Source organism: Gymnodraco acuticeps, unplaced genomic scaffold (assembly GCF_902827175.1).
Source record: "Gymnodraco acuticeps unplaced genomic scaffold, fGymAcu1.1, whole genome shotgun sequence".
NCBI lineage: Eukaryota > Metazoa > Chordata > Actinopteri > Perciformes > Bathydraconidae > Gymnodraco > Gymnodraco acuticeps.
Genome location: NW_022990940.1, coordinates 2,574,737 through 2,595,012, shown reverse-complemented (window position 1 = coordinate 2,595,012; position 20,276 = coordinate 2,574,737). Strand labels below are relative to the sequence as shown.

General features: G+C 41.1%; 2 protein-coding genes across 2 annotated transcripts in view; one reads left to right on the top strand and one right to left on the bottom strand.

Annotated features, from left to right (window-relative positions):
* The first annotated feature begins 3,140 nt into the window (after positions 1-3,140).
* On the top strand, positions 3,141-11,632 carry si:ch73-40a17.3 (meprin A subunit beta). The gene is made up of 13 exons (XM_034234456.1): positions 3,141-3,174; positions 5,016-5,090; positions 5,192-5,235; positions 5,325-5,403; positions 6,360-6,477; positions 6,637-6,815; positions 7,254-7,478; positions 7,723-7,875; positions 8,510-8,725; positions 8,833-9,300; positions 9,407-9,586; positions 9,881-10,043; positions 11,245-11,632. The coding sequence occupies exons 1-13, from the start codon at positions 3,141-3,143 to the stop codon at positions 11,465-11,467; spliced, it is 2,157 nt and encodes a 718-aa protein (XP_034090347.1). The 3' UTR covers positions 11,468-11,632.
* A 213-nt stretch (positions 11,633-11,845) lies between these two features.
* The window catches only part of phlpp1 (PH domain and leucine rich repeat protein phosphatase 1), a 44,157-nt gene continuing 35,726 nt past the window's right edge, over positions 11,846-20,276 (bottom strand). Inside the window, exons 7-17 of the mRNA XM_034234538.1 lie at positions 19,568-19,770; positions 19,179-19,239; positions 18,446-18,541; positions 17,683-17,838; positions 17,188-17,388; positions 16,557-16,719; positions 16,302-16,432; positions 15,610-15,723; positions 14,966-15,160; positions 14,604-14,832; positions 11,846-14,492 (exon numbers count right to left, since the gene is read on the bottom strand). Coding sequence (XP_034090429.1) covers positions 13,185-14,492; positions 14,604-14,832; positions 14,966-15,160; positions 15,610-15,723; positions 16,302-16,432; positions 16,557-16,719; positions 17,188-17,388; positions 17,683-17,838; positions 18,446-18,541; positions 19,179-19,239; positions 19,568-19,770 — 2,857 coding nt within the window. The 3' untranslated portion in view covers positions 11,846-13,184. The remainder of the gene's footprint in view (positions 14,493-14,603; positions 14,833-14,965; positions 15,161-15,609; positions 15,724-16,301; positions 16,433-16,556; positions 16,720-17,187; positions 17,389-17,682; positions 17,839-18,445; positions 18,542-19,178; positions 19,240-19,567; positions 19,771-20,276) is intronic.

Here is a 20,276-nt window from a genome sequence, read left to right as displayed (position 1 = left end):
GCATCAATGGGACAGCTGTGTTTGATTGTTTCCTTGAGCTTTGAGCTTTGTCCTAGTTCTACTGTAATGGGCCATTTTCACAACCATTTTGACATTATAGTTAGTATTACTTCTTTGCAGGATCCCCAGGGATTGTGTGTGTCCAGTATCCTGCTAGTTAAGAGATTTTAGAGAAAGCCGCTGTATCATACCATATGTAGATATTAATTTAGTGCGAATGCTGATACAGCATTCCAACTATCTGTTCTTCGAATTCTTTATTATTATTCCGCCGGGATTTTGCACCTCTTCTGCTCCCACATTCCACATCGCAGAAACTCCGTTCAAACATCAAAACGTTCAGCTCGGTCGGGAATCAATGGCTATTACTTTTCTCATTCATAACTTTCGAGATATATCGAGATATATCCCAGAATTCATCAAATGTTTAACATGGTAGTCAATGGAGAAATTCTTCAGACTTCAACAAATCTTCATGCGACTTCAACTGCTAACTGTTCATTCATACTTTCACTCAGAAACCTCATTCCAACTTTAAAATGTTACACATCTTTCTGACATTATTCGTGTAACACAACTTTTAAATCTGATTCTTACTTTTAGAGATATTAAACATTGTTCAGACCTTGATAAAGAGGCCTTCTTCAGATTTTAACATTAACTAGAGTGCGTGCGTCACAGCTAGAGTGTAGGAAAGCTTGAAGTTTGCCTTCATTATTTTTTTTTAACCTGCCATAATTCCCAAACCCTACATTCCTGAGACATAATCTTTCATGACAAACGTAGGAAAACATCTCGTAGCTTGAAAAATGACAAATAATTATGCAAAAATAATTAAACAAAATGCCTCTTGAGGGCATGAAGTGACAAAAACTTTCAACATGTCTCCATTAAAGCCCATTGTAATTTCAGACTGATATTTCCTCACAGCAGCAGCCGCACACCTTTAGTTAATCTGCCAAAAAGGCCACATTATTGACCGGAAAGTACACAAAAATTACACTTCAGATACTCAAGGTCCTTGAGATGCTTTAGGCGTTGAAATTTCACCGATATCTGTTACGGTTCTTCAACAAAACGTTCACATGTAACAGGTTTATCACTCATTCAGAACAATGAAAATGCTCTCCTCTAACTGATTACTGCACATCACCATGGAAACCTTTCATCTCTGGACACGTCGTTAGCTAAAATATAAACACCTGTGTCATGGAACACGATGATGTCATAACTCCAACTGACATGCTCAGAGCAGCAGACTTCAGATAACGGTTAATGGTCCTGCCCTCAACAGCTCTACGTCAATTATGGGGTGTCATCATATGCCGTTTCCATGGAAATGCATCCCTCGCCATAAAACACGATGTCGCTGTAACTCCAATGGACACGGTCTGATCGTCCCCCAAACTTTGCTTGTATATCACCGGTCCATGCCTCAACAGCTTTACGCCAAATCTGAGACCTCACCATAGGCTGTTGCCATGGAAACGCATCCCTCACCATGAAACACGATGTCGCTGCGGCTGTAGCTCCAATGGACACGGCCCGGTTGTCCCACAATCTTCACCTGTATATCACCTCTCCAGCCCTCAACAGCTCTACGTCAATTAAGGAGTTTCATCATATTAGGTTTCCATGGAAACGCATCCCTCGCCATGAAAGACGATCTCGCTATAACTCAAAAAGTGCTCAAACTTCACATGTGTGCTAACAGTCCAGCCGTGAAGACATCTACGGGACAGTTTTGAGATTTTTTCAAATGCCGTTGCCATGGCAACACAATGCTCACCATGAAACACGGTTTTCTCATAATTTCAGTGAAAATGCTCTAAATGGCCCAAAACTTCACAGGTTTGGTAACGATCAATCATCAACGCATCTAAGCGTATTATGGGATGTCATCAATGCCGTTGGCATGGCGACAGATCATTCACCATCAAGTTAGTTCAAAAGTTTGCAGTTCAAATATTCTGCTGCTTTTCCAAGCATTTTTACTTGTGTTCATGTATCATTTCAATCTAAATTCTTCACTTTCTTCTTGACATGTTTACAAGCTTTAATGATATAAAAGTGCTTTATTTTTCTCATACTGCCTGTGCTGAAGCACCTCTTTTCACCCTCTGTTTGAAACCAGAGCCCAGTCTACTCTGATTGGTGAGCTGGCCGGCTCGGTTGTGATTGGTCATCTGCTTTGAGCTGTTGACCCCTTAGCTTATGTACAATGTTTTGGAGCGCTAGCCAATAGAAGTGCGAGTGTTACAAAGTGATAACACTACATCTCTGGAGGGGAATCTGCGATTTTAGCCGATTTTGCAGACCATTTAAATGCACAACAGCCAATAATAAGACACTACAGGAAAGGGAAAACCCCACAAAAAGCATAATAGGGCCCTTTCAATTAATTCTGAACTGAGGTTCTACATTTGAATTATCTAAGACATGAGCATGATAGCTAAAACGTATATTTAAAAACTCTAGATATCTGCAAAAAACCACCTCCAAAAAGTGGATTGACTAAAGTATGTTATGGCCTTAATGAGGACAATACCTACAACATTTTCAAGGTTTAAACAAGAGGAATCTTGGCTTCTTTGTCAGTGTGGCAGGCACATACTGTTGGGAGAGAGAGACAGAAAAATATAGGGAGAATTCAAAATATATTTGGTTAATACATGTATTCTGTGATATTGAAACAGCCGCCTTGTGCTGTTGTTAATACGCATTATGGAGGCTGTTGCATGTTTTAATTTATTTTAGGTTAAAAAAAAAATGGCCTCAAGCCTCCTTGGCCACTTCATTTTGGCGACAGCTGAGTGGCAATTATAATTATGTTTCTTTGATTGGATTCTGGAGTCAGTACAGTGACGGCGGGGAATGATTTGATGTACTCATTTTGTGTTGATAAGAACCCGAGGTTCCTATTCTATCAGTCAACAATCGATGTAGCACAAAGCAGTGTTAACAATAGACAGTAAACATTGTGTGCATCTTCTGCATGTGCTGCTGTGTAAGGGATTAACTAAAAATAGAAGTATTCAAAAAGCATATTGTTGCAATCTGCTGTAAGCTGTAACTGTTGGAGGGCAGAACAAAGGAATTGTATAGACCTAGTACAGTATGTCAGAGCTGCCGTTTCATAAATGCCCATGAAGCCTTGCAACAAGAGAGTCCAAGGTAATGTTATATATGACAAGAATAAACCAAACATTGGCCTGTAATGAGCTTTGAACTGCCTGTAAGAGCCCTGAGGAAAATACAAAACTGCCCAAGAATTTCTGGAGGCTGCATTTTATGAGTATCAGCATACCAAAAGTAGCAAAATCATTGTTTTAAATCAAAATTAAATCAAATCAAGTTTTATTTATATAGCACATTTATAAACGATTTTTGGTCGAGCCAAAGTGCTGTACATATAATAAAATTAGCCTACAGTAGAGACACTTTACAGCAAATACAACAGCACAGATTGTTCAGAATATCAGTATGAGAAAAAAAACGACACCCTCTTTCCTAGACCCTCACATCGTACAAGGAAAAACTTCCAGAGAAAAACCCACAGTTTAAGGGGAAAAAATGGGAGAAACCTCAGGGAGAGCAACAGAGGAGGGATCCCTCTCCCAGGACGGACAGACGTGCAATAGATGCCGTGTGTAAATCGAAGAGATAATACATTTTACAGCATATAGACCGAATGTTAGGAAATGCATGTGTCTGTAATAAGAAGATGAATCCACGAGGATCTCATCTACAATCCTGTGGAAGCCATCAGGGAAGCAGCATGACGAGACCCAAGGCAGGACCGCAGAGACAGGTTCAGCCACGACCCGAAGTCCACGACTTAATCCAGAACTCAGGATAGAGGATCCAAGACACAGGACTACAGCAAGAGGATCAGCCTCGACTCCGGATCCCGGCGTAGATATAGATACAAAACAAGAAAAAAAAAGATTTGGCTGGGTTAATCTGAACAAGAGAATACACAGACACAGACAGAGAGGGAAAAGGTCATTGGATAAAAGTTATTCTTGATAACCCTTTAGAAAGATCTCATGAACTTCCCCACTCAATCTATCAAGACCCGAGCAGTTCTATTAGAAGTCCAAGGTAAAGGCACAGGCCGGCGCATACCGCTCATGGAATCCCTCACCATATGAACTCTGACCCCTCAAGTGTACAAGTGAAGAAACACCATGTGTCAGCTCCTTTTTAGAATAGTATTTCTTCTCTTCTCAGAGAAACAAGGGTATGAAAAGAACAGCCAGAAACAGAGGAAGAGAGGCACAACGTGACTACGTAAATGCACTCTCCTAAATATTAAACGAGTAAGAGGTGAAGAAACACAAAGCCAGAAATTGAAATTAAAAGGCACCATCATGCTTCCACTTAGAATAGGGTGGAACAGCTGCAATTAATATCTATAACTGTAAGAAAAGTTTCTTAAAACAAATCATTATAATTTAGGAATACAGTACATTACTCCCTTTAAGTTGATCCTTTGTCTTATTCTGGAATGTAAGTAGGCTACATGATTTATGTTGTGTTTTTCTGCATCTTATCTGCAAAAGTATAAAGATGTGTGAACAGATAGCAGAGACGTTTAAAGTTGTTGTATAACCCAGAACCTTTACAGCTCTGTCAATTATACACTTTCATTTTATCCCCTGCATGCACCTCTCTTATTTCTGCTCAGTAATAGCTCAGTACATGTCGTCTGCACTGTCCCATGTAGAGGGACATTTTAGGACATGGCAGGGGGAAAACCTACGAGTGTATTTGCTCTTCACATTGCCTGCCTCTTATGTGGTGCTACCCTTTGCTTGGTGAGGAATTGGTTCATTTTGTTGTACTGTAGTTTGATAACTGGAAACTTTAAATCAACTTGAAATTAATAACATTTTTGTTATCTTTTGTTTAGCCCACAACAAAAATATTCGGTGAGTTATTTTGTTTTTCAAGCAAGATTGACTTTTGTCACTATTCTGATTTTCTTTCTTTTCAGTAAAGTTTCTTAACAGTTATTTTCACAACCAATTTCACAGACTATGATGTTGACGGTGGACGTGACCTCGACATTTTTGACATCAATGAAGGTATGTCGACATTTTTAATCCTCATACCTCCATTATTGTTTTTTTATGTACTTTTCAGAGAGCATTGTTTACCATTTGTTTATTGTGCGTGGTGTCCATAGACGCAGGGTTGAATCTTGTAGAGGGGGACATCGTGCTTGATCAGGTATGTCAATATAACTTCATTTATTTTTCTATATGGAATAAAGCTGTTAAAGTTCCTGTCTTCGTGATTGTTTTTATTGACTGCTACAGAGGCAAACGAGAAATTCCATATTAGGAGATGAGTACAGGTGGCCAAAGACGATCCCATACTACATGGAAGATGACTTAGGTAAGAGTGGCTGTTGCCGCCTGGATTTACAAGCTGTTTCACCCAACACTACATACAGTAAAGCAGTTATAAAAGCTTCATCTTTACCAACTAGGTTTTTAAAGTGCTGCATACACGTCAATGTATTGATAATACTGATCCAATCATACAATGATGAATAATGACTGGTCGTTCTGCATAAAGAATACTTTACCTTTTGGTTCTTTAAGTACATTGTTAAATGCAGGACTTGCAGTTAAGTATTTTATATAGTGTTTTAAAAAAGTAACACAATCTTAAGTGACTTCAGCCCTTGTGTTTTAGTGACATTGGCTCGACTTCCTCACTGTTGTAGGTCCCCTTGCCCCTACTGTTGTATTATGTCAAAAATAATAGCAATTGCAAAAGTCAAAAACAAATTCCTACCTAAATTTGTTTTTTATTTTCTTCTTATGTCATTGAAATACGATATTTAGAAAAGTGGTGACACTTGTCTTTGCTATAGACTGAGCTTGTGTTTTTGATAACAAGTGACAACATATGAAAACAAACAGAAATACTTTTTAATGACCAAAGGAAACATTTACATGGGTGATGCATTAACACATAATTAAGTGACTAATGTTTAAACAAGCAGAAACATTAAAACAAACTGATTTTGTTTGAAATAATATTTCCAATATCTGTATATACTGGTATGTTATATTTAATTATGTCAAACTTGTGCTCAAAGCGTTAGAGCGAGTGAGTGAGAACATGTACACCACAGGGGGTATGATGTACTGTATGTTTGATGTTCAGTCATTTACAGTCGATTCAGACATTCAAGTCTTATGGGAGTGATCTTGAACCTTAACATTTAAATAATTAAAGGACTTTTTTGAATATTCATAGCATTACTTTATACAGTATAGTATAGGATCTGTGAGACATTTTTCATAATCTTCAACATAATTGCTTTATCATCTTCTCTGCAGAGATCAATGCAAAAGGTGTGATTCTGAAAGCCTTTGAGCAGTACCGGCTGAAGACCTGCATTGAGTTCAAGCCTTGGAGCGGAGAAGACAACTACATTTCAATCTTTAAAGGCGGCGGGTAAGGAAAAACGAATTTGTATTCTGTTATGGTCTTTAGAAGGCAGGACAAGATGTACTTTCTCAAGGATCAATTCATTATTTATACTGTATTCTATGATTCAAACTAAAGTTCTCAGTGTGATGTTCATTAAAGCCTTGAATGTATTTTATCCAAAAGCTGTTTCTCCTCTGTTGGAAACCGGCGAGTTGGGAAGCAGAGATTGTCAATAGGGAGTAACTGTGACCGCATTGCCACCATTGAACACGAGTTCCTTCATGCTCTGGGTTTCTGGCATGAGCAGTCGAGGGCAGACCGTGATGATTATGTTAATATCATGTGGGACCGCATCTCAGAGGGTAATGAACCTGCCACTACTTTGACAACTAAAGCAGAATAAAGGATTTGATGATTCTTTGAATGCATACTCTAACAAATCAGTAAAAAAAGCACACATCATTGAAGAAGTTTGTTACATAGGACTTCATCCAGCAGTTAATGTATTGCTTGATTGATGCATGTGTTGTTTACTTGTTGAATAATCTTAGCTAGATAATCATTATGAGGACATAAAGGAATATCACATCTTGTATCTTGGTTGCATTGACCTACGCTCCTCCTACGATCTGTCATTAAAACAAATTGTACCTTGATGAATAAGCAATCTTTTATCAGGTCTTTAAAGAGGTTCAGCTTGATAGGCGACTTTGATTAGTGATCCTAATGAACACCTCTAATCCCCCCCCACATTGTGATAAGGAACTGCACTGACACCTCTCTTTACACCTGATCCACAGGAAAGGAACACAACTTTAAAACCTACGACGACACCACCTCCAGCTCTTTGGGCGTGCCCTATGACTACGGCTCCATGATGCACTACAGTAAAAACGCTTTCCGTAACGGCACAGAGGCAGAGCCCACCATCGTCACCAAGATCCCTGCTTTCAGTGATGTCATTGGCCAGCGTATGGAGTTCAGTGACAGCGACCTGCTCAAGCTGCACCGCCTCTATAACTGCAGTAAGAGGCAACAACAAAAGTGAAATTGTATTATCTTGAGGAGAAGTGTTGTGTCAGTTCATACCACCATTCTTCTTACACCGTATTCTCTTATGTCATTTTTAAATGTCAATTAGATGGCTTATCTTTAGATTTTTTTGCCAAATGGAAATATGTAGATAAGCAAAACATTGTCCTGAATAGTTGATCAGTTTATAGCAGTTCAAAGTCCTAAACCCGAGTATGTTTATGCAATGTCTTATAGCCGAAGGGTCCACTTTTCTGGACTCATGTGACTTTGAACGTGAGAACATCTGCGGTATGATCCAGGGAGAAGGGAAAACAGCAGACTGGGTTAGGATTGCCAAAGCTGAGGGAGGACCCAACACTGACTACTCCAACATGGGCAAATGCACCGGTGAGAATTATCGTGCACGGACATGGTGTAGTCAGTTGCACAGCTCTGCATCAAAGGTTTACTTTTTCATTTGTTTCAAGTCTGTCTCCGAAACGTACGCAGATACCTATACGGCATGTCTGAAAAAACAATTGAAATACAATTGATAAAAAAACAGCCCTTGTCTGTAAAAGGTTTTTCCAAAGCTCAACCAAAACTAGAGTCTCGCTTCAGCAGCCAAATCAAGTGGGTACCTTCTTGATACTGTCATCTTAGTATGACATTCTCATGCTGTGATAAAATGCCTCTACTACAAAGCAACTAGAAAAAATAGAGGGAATGTCAACACCCACATTTGAAAAGATACCCACTTGATTTATTTGAGTTGAATGGATGGAGCCTCTTCACCACTGAACTCTAAAATGCAATTGAAAAATGTTTTGTTCCAAATCTCCTATATTAAATATGCATTTGGAAGGGAACAGTCTTTGAGATAGACTTGATAACGGTTAATACATTATATAATCATTTCTATATGATACATTGGCTTGTAAACTTCTTCTTATCACCTTCTGTGCAAAAAGCATTAAAATAAAAATGTAGACCTAATGCTTAGGTACTGACCTTTTTAATCAAGTGAAATTTGTATCTTTAGGCTCGGGGTATTTCATGCACTTCAACACTAGTGCAGCCAGTAATGGGGATATGGCTCTACTGGAGGGCAGGATCATTTACCCCAAAAGAGGATACCAGTGTCTGCAGTTCTTCTACTACAACAGCGCCGGCCCCAGCGACTCACTGAAGATCCATGTCAGAGAATATGACACATCTAACCCCAACGGAAAACTGCGCCTTATACAGACCATAGATGGTACATTTGACTACATTTCACTACAGCTCAAAGTGTTACAATTTTGCTTGTGAAGTGTGGCTATCAAAGAATTGCTGTTCAATCAAATCAATGTTTTACCTCAACAGGGTCCCCTCAGGAGCAGTGGCAACTGCACCATGTGAGTCTAGACGTCAAAAATAAATTCCGAGTTGTCTTTCAAGGGTCCAAAGAGGGTTCTGGGCCCTTAGCAGGAGGACTGTCACTGGATGACATCAACCTCTCTGAGACCACCTGCCCAGAGTTTATATGGCGGGTGAAAGACTTCGCTAACGTTATGGACAACACCCCGGCAAACACATCTATCTTCAGCCCACCATTCACCTCTAAGGAAGGTTACACCTTCCAAATGGAGCTGTACCCCAGCGGTAAGACAGGCTACCCTGGGGAGCTGTCGGCCTATGCTCATTTAGTGGCCCGTGAAGGCGATGTTGGACGGAAATGGCCATGCCCCTGGAAACAGATAACCATGATGCTGATGGACCAACACGCACACATCCAAAAGCGCATGTCCAACCAGCGCAGTGTCACCACTGACCCCAACATGAAGCCAACAGGTGCAGCAACATCAACTGTCAAAAAGATTCACGTTGATGATTGTTTACATTAAACTAAATCATGAAAATACTATGTTGTAAAACCTTTCAATATTCCTTTAAACAGGCTCCGACACGTTTTTCTGGGACGACCCTCGCAAGGTGGGCGTTGAGGTCACACAAGCAGATGGGTCCAAGTATTTCCGAGGGCCAGGGGCCGGCACTGTAGTGTATCTCACCCACCTCAGAGCCAAGAGCAGGGACTTTATCAAGGGGGGAGATGCCATCTTTCTCCTTACCATGGAGGGTAAAAGCACCGTATTGCACTATAAACTCAATACATTTCATTTGTAATTTGCCCCTTTGAAGCTATGAGGACTGTATTGCTATTTATGTTAAAAGAAACACACCCATCCCGTCATATACAATATGTATTAATTAATATGCTAAATAATCATCAGGGGCTACCGCACACAATTGCATATTTGTGTGATCATTAACACCTGTGGGGCATGATTACACCCATGATTTATTCACAAAATTGTTTAGAAAACACTGCAGTCAATGCAATACCTGCTCTTTCATTTGCTTTCTTCTTCAGATGTGTCTCATTTGACGTTGAGCCAGCCTATACCTCCCACGACCCAGAAACCTGCGACCACGACCCAGCAACCTAACACCACAGCACCCCCTGGTGTCTGCCTCAATGTGCAGTGTCTGAATGAGGGTGTGTGTGTGGTGGCTGAAGGGAAGGCTGCCTGCAGGTGAGAGCTCTGACTGACCCTGCAATCACTATGCTGTTAATGCAAAATACATTCTCACGCTCTTCTTCATGGCTTTGTGGTATTATAATATAAGATCATTTCATTTATTTTTTATTTCATAGCTTCCATGTTATGCAAACCAATGAGTAAAAATCAATGCAACATTCTCTTACTACACTCAACACGTAAGACAGACACGTTTTTAATCGGTTGTCTATTTTGTACTATATTTTTATGAAAAAAATCAGCTGTTTTATAGATCTTAAAAGGTCACCTATCATGCTATTTTTACTCAATATCATAGGTCTCAGATAAATATATAAAAAACACGTCTATGAAGTGTTTTGCTCAAAATACCAAACAGATCACCCATTCTAGCCATGCCTCATATCTCTCCATTTCACTTCCTGTTTCAAAAGTGCTGATTTTATGTATTAAGCTTAAAAATATAATTAATTAAATTGATACGAAAAAAAGAGGAGGAGGCTGAGGTCATGCGGGACCCGGCAGCAGCTACTTACTAAACTAAATACTGCTGTGATGAAACGCCATATCATGGATTATCAAAAAGTGCATTTTGCATGATACATGTAGGTCCCCTTTAAGGTTGTTGCTGCACAAAAACTTTTAACGGAGAAAATAAATAGCTAATAAAAATCAATAAAGAAATACCTGGCTGAATTTATTGAATTCTAAAATTCAATAAAAAGGTGTCTCTCTCTCAGTACATAATACATTGTTGTATCTTATAATTATCTCCTAGAAAGCAAATAAGCGCATTGCAAAACACATTTTTAAAGGGATCACGGTGTAATATTTGGTACTCTTTTCAGTGCTCTGTGTTTTTATCATTGTGTTTTTTCATTAACCTTAAAATGATCCCCTTCAAAATCTACATCAGGACACACCACGACAAAAACCGAACCATTGATGCCCCCAAGCACTGTCCCTTTTTATATAAAATGTTGTAGGAACATTTAATTAGAACTGGTATAACCAATATTTGATGGTCAATTTCCCCAAACAGCACTTCATATAAATGAAGCTAGAAAAATATAGCAAAACGTTTCCTTTTTGATTCTTTTTCAACTTGTTTAATTAGTTTACTGTAAGTTCTTCCACACAATTTCCATCACCTTCTATAAATGCTGGGAAAACCTTTGGGTACATTGTCTCTCATCCTCTCCTTTCTGATCTCCAGGTGTGTGGTGGGCGATGACTGGTGGTACTACGGGAACAGCTGTCAGCACAAGGGCTCAACCTCAGATAAAACCAACCTTGCACTTGCCTCTTCTCTGTCTGTACTGGGAGTAATGCTAGTGGTTACAGCAGTCAGCGTCATCTGTTTGAAGAAGAAGTATAAGAAACGCAGTAATGGCAACAGTGTTGTCATGGAAAACATGGGCGCCAATTACAAACTGTAGTGCAAGTCCCTCAACTTTCCATTGATAACTTTTTGAACAAAAGAAAACCACAAAAATGTAAGAGAAAAAAAATGATATTTTCAGTTCAATGATTATGCTAAATTGATCATTCATGTTCAATGCTTTTGATAAACCGCTTTGCATTTCTAGATGAAAGACTTTTAACTCCAGTGCTTAAAGGTAAAGCAATTCCATACTGTGTAGAAGATGATCATATCACTATGTGAGATTGCCCTCTTCTGGTCATTCAATGTAAAAACACTCAAGCGAACCAAGATCCTCATTTCAAATAAATGATTTTGAAATTCCAAAGTCTAATATGAATCTTTTCACATTTAACATAAACTCATCATTAAGACACATCCAAGACAGCATGACTTATATTCACAAATTTAAAATTTATTATATCAAAGACAGGAACATCTGTGTTGTCTCTTTTCCATGTGGATATATTTGTTTGTATTACTGAACTTGACACAGTCATGCCGGTGATAACAGCTACTGTAGGAGGGAGCTGGGACTAATATTGTGTGTGGGAGTCTGTGTTTGTGTGTTTTTGTGTATGTATGTGCGTGCATGCAAGTGTGCATGCAACAATCTGTCTATTAGTGTTCATTAGATACAGTGACGACTACAGGACATCACAATCAAACAAAGTGGAGCAAACCATGGCAACTTTGTGTAGTTATATTGCATGGAATGTTGGGTTTTTCTGCACATTAACATGTGTGTCTGTGTGTGTCTGTGTGTGTTGTATTTGTGGGTCTACGCTGTAAGATAAAAAGAGGGGGTGACATCTCCATAACAGCAAATTAGCAAATTCTTGGTGAACCTCACGTCCTCCTCACCACTAAAACCTTCACCGACATACAGGTACGTAGTTCCTTTTAAAAGCATCAGTATACAACATTTCTCTTATTTACAATCATTGGAAAAAAATCACCGTTTCTCTCAGAGAAGATTAGTAAAAGTGACTGAGTCACCATAAAGAGTATGCAACTCCTAGGAGTTAGTATTTCACATTTCTACAAAAAATTTCTATGCCATTTTACAGGCCAAGAGCCATGATTTACTGAAGAAATACAGTATTTTAAGTGCCCTATCTACAACAGTTAAGTGTGGTATTACTGGTGTACCATTCAACAAAGTTCACTGATAATAAAAAGATGATGTGTCTTTGTTTTAAAAAGTTCTTTCAGCAACTTCACTGCTTTCACATTAAAAGATATGGTAAGTTCTTACAAAACAAACAAACAAACCATGGAACTGTTATCCATATAAACAAGTGTTGTGGCGAGCTAATGCTATTGCAAAAAGACTAGTGTTGCAAACATACTCAGCTGGTCGTCTAATGTAAAAACAACGTTACACAGTCTTTGAGAAGGGCACAACTATGAACATCAAAAGCCTTTCCAAAAGGGTTGAGTGTCATTAAAGGGATCATTTGCTTTTTAAACTCTACGAGTAGTTTGGGTAGAAGTGGGAGGGTCAGGTTACAGTGCATGGATCTCCAATGATGTGGCTGTTTACAGCAAAGAAGGCTATATATAAAAAAAAAAAGAAGAATGATCCAACTGTGCATTTTAGAGCCTCTTGAGGAAACTCATTTGTTTGTGTCCATGTTCGGTACATCAGACTGGTTAGGTCAATGGTACAGTAAGCTTCTGTGCATGCTGCAGCTGGGAGTGAGATGAGGCTGTAGTCGTGTTGTTGTTGTTCAGAGAGGGGTGTCGTAGTAGTCTGTGGGCTGATCGGTCCCAGGCGGCTTCTGCTGTTTCTGCTGATGCTGCTTCATGATCTCCTTCACCTCCTCCTCCAGCTCCGGCGGGATGATGAACTGGTCATCTGGGTCGGGCTGGGCTGGAGCTGTGAAGTAACCCCCCGACTTCTTAGAGGGAGCATCAGCGGCCACCTCAATCAGGTTGTGACTTCTTTCCTGACGTGCCACCGACCCATTTGGCCTGCTCTTGCCTGTAGACTTCCCGCCGTCCCCGCCTCCTGCTCCCACTCCCTGCCATGACTCATCTCTCTCTAACCCATTCTCAGCCTCCCCGAGGCCCATGGCGACCGCTTCCTCCAGGGGCTCTGGGGTGCACGGTGGTGGGGGGTGAGTCAGCATGGGGCCCTCTTGGCTGGAGGATGAAGGTAATGATGTTTGCGGTGATGAGGAGGAGGCGGACTCTGCTTTGAGGCAGTGGATATCCGCCTCTACTTCCACACGGCTCCCGTTAGAGAACACACCGGCGATGGGCTCCTCGTCCTCGCTGTCCAGCCCGTTGTCAGACAGGGCGCTGGAGAAGGTGGCGCTGGACAGCTGCCTCTGGAAGGACCCCGCTAAACATGCAGGATGGAGGGCACAGCAGCTGCGGGAAGACGGCAGCTCTGAACCCGGGAACAGGTACTGGCAGTGCTGGGTGCTTGTGTGGGCCTGTTGGTGCTGCAGGGATAGCGAGTGGGCCTGATGGTGCAGGGGGAGGTTTGGATGGTGGGGCTGCTCGTGCAGCTGCACCAAGGAGCTCTGCGGTGGTTCATCTGATGAGGCTGTGGAGCCCACCTCGCTGCTCATCTCGCTGGTGCTGATCTCACTGCTGATTTCACTGCAGGAGGAAGGGACTGGCAGGGAGCCGTCTGAGGGCCGCTCCTTGATGGCAGAAGACGACGGGGGGTAGGGGCCCAGGCCGGGGCTGGGAGGGGGCTGGGGAGGCTCTGAACAGCAGCAGGAGCAGCAGTCCTCACTCACACTGAGCTGGACCACAACTGCGCTGAGGCTGTCGGTGCAGCCGTATCCCTGCGCCAGCGTGCACAGCTTCTTCGCAGCAGCCAGGCCGTCAGGGACGTTTCGAATAGCCTCCACTGCCTCGGTGGGAGACACAGCATCCCACAAGCCCCGGCTACCCAGAATGAAAAACTCATCCTGGGGGGTGAGAGTGACTGTCTGCACGTAGGGACAGGGTATAACCGATGGATAGAGGAAGGAATAACCCATGATTCGCGTTGAGTCGGTCACACCATTCACCTTGTTGTCCTGTAGAATAGAGTATAAACATCAATATTGAGTTTATGCAGCTTGTATTTTAAATGACATGAATGTACTTTACATTGATTTCAATATACTAGGGATTTCAAGGATGTCTACCTCAGTGATGATAGCCCTGTGCTGCCTGATCCTGCGGTATTCTTCCTCAAGCCCAATATTTTGGAGCAGAGACAGCGATAATGGCTTTCCATCACGGCACAGGATGGCCTGGCACTTGCCCACATTAGCAGCTGTGAGGGTGAAGCAGCCCCCGGGGTCAGTGGGGTCATGGCGGATGTGACACAGAGCCGCTGAGCCACCCAGTTTCTGCCCCGCAGTTCCCAGTTTTCTATGGTGGCAAAGAAAGAGTGGACAGAGTCAATATTTCAAAGTTCTAGTCTCAATTTGTTTCAAATGTAATTTGTGCAAGAAGTTTAAAAAGCATGAAAAGTATGAATTGATAAAAGTGCCATGTACTGTACCTCTGCATAACAAGGAAGGTGTTGGTCATGTAGTCCTCTTTGCTCTTGGTCTTGTGTATTTCTTCAGCCAACACGTCATTCATTGTGCACTGCAACAAGTAGGGCACCTCCACATTCCTATCACCATCGAACACACCATACAGAGCCTCACGACTCCCGCAGAAACTGTTCACTGAAAGAGCCGCAACACACAGTCTGAAAAGAAAACAAAAGAAGGCCATGGCGTTATTGAGGCATGTGCTCAGTGAGGAAACAATGAGGGATTCAAAAATCAACATTGATCTAGTACCTCACTTACTAATAATCATGGGGGAAAACTATGGTAATTTGACTGTACAGCAGAACTTCCATCATCAAAGCAGATGTGATTGAACACTTAAGTGGAAACATTAGGTACAATTGCTCGAATCACTCCTTTAGAAAGCACGTTAAAAGTGTTGAATTGACATTTTAGCCCATACAAAGAATTCTGGCACGGAAGTATGCATGATTCATTTTTACCAAAAGGCACTGTTTCAATATTTCCCTCGTTTTAGTCCTCTGGCTTTAACAATGCACGTCCTGGAGAGGTTTGGATTAGTGTTGCTTCACTGGATTAGTGTGAAGGTGGTTGTTTTTCTTGTCATTGACTGAATTTGACTCACTTATTCTTAACGCCCGAGGCCTCTGTGTAACCATGACTCCACACAGCAGGCCCACCAGATGCCTCATTCGACGAGAAGGTTGGAGGCGGATCAATACGGAAGCAGCGAATATTACTGAAAAACAACAAAACATACAATAGATGACATTCACTGTAAAGACACAGGAGCCACTCACAGTATTTTACTCAGGGTACTTTTATACAATGGTTTATACCATTAAAGGTTAGATAAGTATATGTACAAATAAAGTTATTTGGGAGACAGCAATAAATATGTTAGAAGAACAAAAAACTGCAAGTAACAAAAATATATAAATCTCACATATTTATCGATTATTACAATAAGCAGTATTTTCTTTCACTGTATAACATTTAATTTGACCTTCTATTTTTAGCTCATCATCTCTTACATTACTTCTTGACCTATTCTTATAGTTTTCTTATTTTCTAAATAGTTTTTTGTCTTATAGATGTTTAAGTTGCATTGTTGGAGGACCCAGGGACTTAACATTGTTATTGCTATAACTACACTGTAGCTTTGCATATGACAATGAAGCCTTTTAACCTTTAAACCTAAATGTAAACCGAGCCAATACTACACGTGATGAAAAATGCAATACTTCTGTGCAAAATGTAGGTTATAGTCACATTACTACAGTAACAAAAGACCTACAGAGACAAACAATGACATACTTGAGCTGCTCGAGGGTCTTGTGATCCAGGTTGAGACGGGGGTTTCCAGTCAGGTCCAGCTCCTGAAGCTTTGGAGGCAGATTCTCTGGTAGTGTGATCTCATTGAGCTCATTACAGCTCAGATCCACACACTGGCAACAGAGACAAATATGTGAACACTCACACACACTCACACACAGTTCAAACTGGGGGTCTCGTACGCCTACTGTACATTAAGATGCACAGAGATGTTATGATGCATTACTACTGTCTTACTTTCATCTCCATCAGCTGCATGACCTCAGGGAACACCTCGATGGCGTTGGAGTGGGCGATGAGTGTGTGCATTCGCCGGCAATTCATGATGGTTGTGGGCACAGTCTTCAGCATGTTCCCGCTCAGGTCCACCTCCTCCAGCTCCTCCAACTTGGCCATTTTACTGAAGAACGAGGGGGAAGCATTGGGTGAGTTCAGTATGTAAAATGATGATAAATCCATTAGCTAATGGGTCATTTTTTCATGTGCAGATTTACTGCATAACTCATTCTTTATATCCTTGTAAATTATTATCTTCCTTTTTTGGTTTTCTGTGGAAAATAATAATAATTGTTCAATAACTAGTATTCCTTTTATAATAGAATATAAGATATTCATACAGTATATTTCAAAGTAAGCGTAAAGATAGAGATATGTATCGGCCAGCTATCAATCGCTAATATATCTTGTGTATATGTTGGCCAATAGCCACAGCAATGTCAAAGAAAGAGTATGTACAGTATGATGTAATTGAAAGACAATGTCACATTACATTAATTGTTTAGTACATATTGTTAGTTCTAGCCTTAATGAAAAATACAGTTTCAGAAATGAAGAGAAGAGTAAACGAAGGATAATGTAAGTTCTTTACCTGGCTGGAAAGGTCTGGAGATGGTTGTAGGCCATGTGCAGAACACGAAGATGTGTATGGCCGGTTAGCTGGGGTACACACTTATCCGTCAGCCGGTTATTGGTCAGGTACAGTTCTTGCAGGATGCTGTTGCTTTCCTCTGATAGGCTGGATGGCGGCAGGTGCTCTAGCTTATTGGCTGACGCATTTACACACCGTAAGCTGAAAGTAATAATAAGAGTAGAGTAAAAAAGTTGAGTCACTTTAATTTCAAACTTCTACATGGAATCCTACTTCTATGACCTCCCATTAAAACCTCCCCCTCTCTCATCCTTGCCTTGCTCGGTTGTTTTTTATAGGCCTGTCATCGTTGCCCTTGGATATCTATCTAGCCCTTGATTAAAATCCTATTCATAATTTCTGTCCTTCGTCTTAATCTCTTGCTACACTTAATCTTCTTGCGTCGGGTGCATTAGTTGATCAAGACAAATCACTTCAGCGGATGATTAATGCTACCTGTCAGATTTGAGGAACAGGTTGCAGGGCAGCTCCACCAGTTGATTGTGCTGTACGTCCAAAACCTCCAGCAGAGGGCGCTCCACTCTTTCAGGCAGCTTCTGCAACTGGTTATGTCCTGCACTCAGCTTTCTTAGACTGTTGCTGCATAACAACCTGCCGCAGGAAGAATATACAGATGGTTGGGTCAGTACTAGAACATTAATGATAAACAAATACAGGGTTATGAACATATAGATAGATGTATAAATGACAGATAGATGGTGACGTTGTTGTCAGGGAGAAACACGTGATTCTTCCACACAAATGGCATGACATGAGTTGAATTTAGGCTGAAACAGTCATGGAAATGATGAAATGTGCAGGGTGACAACGGGGGCGGGGAAAGGATATGAAAACAGAAAGATAGCAGCGCCTCTAGTGGAGCCTGCAGCTAAAATTCATCATTCTAACGCCTATTGGGTAAAAAATAAATCTGCAGACATGAGGGTACCCGGGGATGAGAGACAGAGGAAAATGAAAAGAGAGAATCAGACGGAAGAAGGTTGACAAAACCAATATGATACAGAGAGAGGAGGTGAGCTGAATCTGACCTTCTAAAGGCAGTATCAAGAGGAAGGAAGAGGATGGATGGAGGTCACAGGCTATCTCTGTGATTTATGAGGGCCTATGGGGAATAGATGACTGTCCGACAAAGGGCATGAAGAATAATGCAGCACAGTACTCCATTTACAGACTCATGTTCTGAGAGGGAGAGACTCACCGTGCCGGGAGCTCAGTGATGAGGTTGTGGCTCAAGTCCAGAACTTCCAGTTTCTTCGCTTCACAGAGCCATTCAGGCAAAGACTCCATATGGTTCCTACATGAGAAGAGGGGGTGATGATGATGATGATGATGATGAATTACGCTCGGTTTGTAAAGCGAGATGGCTTACATAATGTACCAGGATATTGCATGTGCTTGAATTCCCAACAGTACTGCTCTAAAATCGAACAAAGGAAGCAACTTTAGCTCTGATTGAAAGATTGCTTTTTTTGTCTCCATATTAAGTCTCAGCTGTGTTGTGTTCCAGACACATAAAACATGTTCAACTCTTAAGAGGTCCTTAAAGTAGTAGGAAAGAAAATAATTGAAGTTAAAAAGCAGAGTTCTCTTCGTTTACTTTCTTATTGACCACAAGGACGCTATGTAAAGGGGCCTATCACTAACATAACAATTAGAGGTCATGTGAAAGGTCAGGGCTGAAACGGTTAAAGAGTGACAGCCCTCTAACGTCAACATTCGACCACACTTTCAAAGATCTATTTAGCAAGTTATTTGGTAGTTACAAAACCTTAAAAGCTAGTTCTCCCATTTTCACTGAACTGTTGATGCTATCCTGAGTATTTTAGGGCAGAGAGGACATACTATAAATGAGCAGCATTTTTCTAAAATACTTTCCCAATTATAGCTGTCCTTGTGTGTCAGTGTGTGTGTACTTGTGTGATTTCTCTTACCTCGAGATGTCCATGTAACTAAGATTGGAGGGCACAGGACTCACATCCAGTTGCCGTAGCTCTGTAGGGAGAAATCCAAACACATTAACCTACAGCAAGGACAGACGCGGCCTATTACAAAAGCAGGTAGATGGAAAATGGAGGGAAGCGTTTAGGAGGGGGTGGGGGGGTTCTTTAATAACAAGTTAGAGATGGATGACGGAGAAAGACAATGAAACTGCAGCACTGACTTAATTGCACAAAAGGACATTGGGTGAAACAAAGTTATATAGAAGGACAAGGTGACATCTGTGAGGTGGGATAGAAGTTATTTGGATTTCAGTTTAGAGATGGCGGTGAGGAGTGTAGTATTTGTATCCACACGTACAAATCCTGCGTGCCAAACCCACCGTTGTTGGAGGCGTAGATGCCTTTGAGCAAGCAACTCTTGGTCTTGAGGCAGCTGATGCGATTCCTCTCGCAGTGAAGCACCTCCAGCCGGGGGAAGACTGAGGCGTCCAGCTCCGTCAGCCGGTTGTCCCTCACGTCCAGCTGAGTCACGTGTCTCAGCAGGTCAGGCTCATCCGGCACCATGCTGGAGATCTTATTCAACCTGACAGAGGAAGCGGGGAGGAGGTTCAGCTCCAATTGGATCAGGTTGAACCGCACAGGCTGTGGCCTTTCTTGCAAGGCAGGGAACATGCCTCAGGAGATGGCTGATATATAGTGCAGCAGCTATTTGAGTTGGTTTCGTATTCAGTTGTCATCATTTATGGCAAAAACTGATATCACTCCGACTCTTAAACAATAACCAGAATATGGATTATATATTCAGGCTAAAGCATCAGCCCTCACATAATTGCATTGGTTGTCTTGATTAACAGGCAATAACCTCTGATGGGAAAATGCTTTGGTTTTTAAACTTAAATAAGAAAACAATCTGTCTGGAAATAAAAACAGCCAAAACAGAAGTTAAACAACTGGTAAAAATGAACTTTGTTAATATGAGAAGAAACTATTTTTCATAATATTGAGTTACTTTAAAAAAAAAATATTGAGTGTTTTTTTTAAATTTATTTATTTTAAATGGTATGGTTATGCTTTCCCTGTGTTTAATTG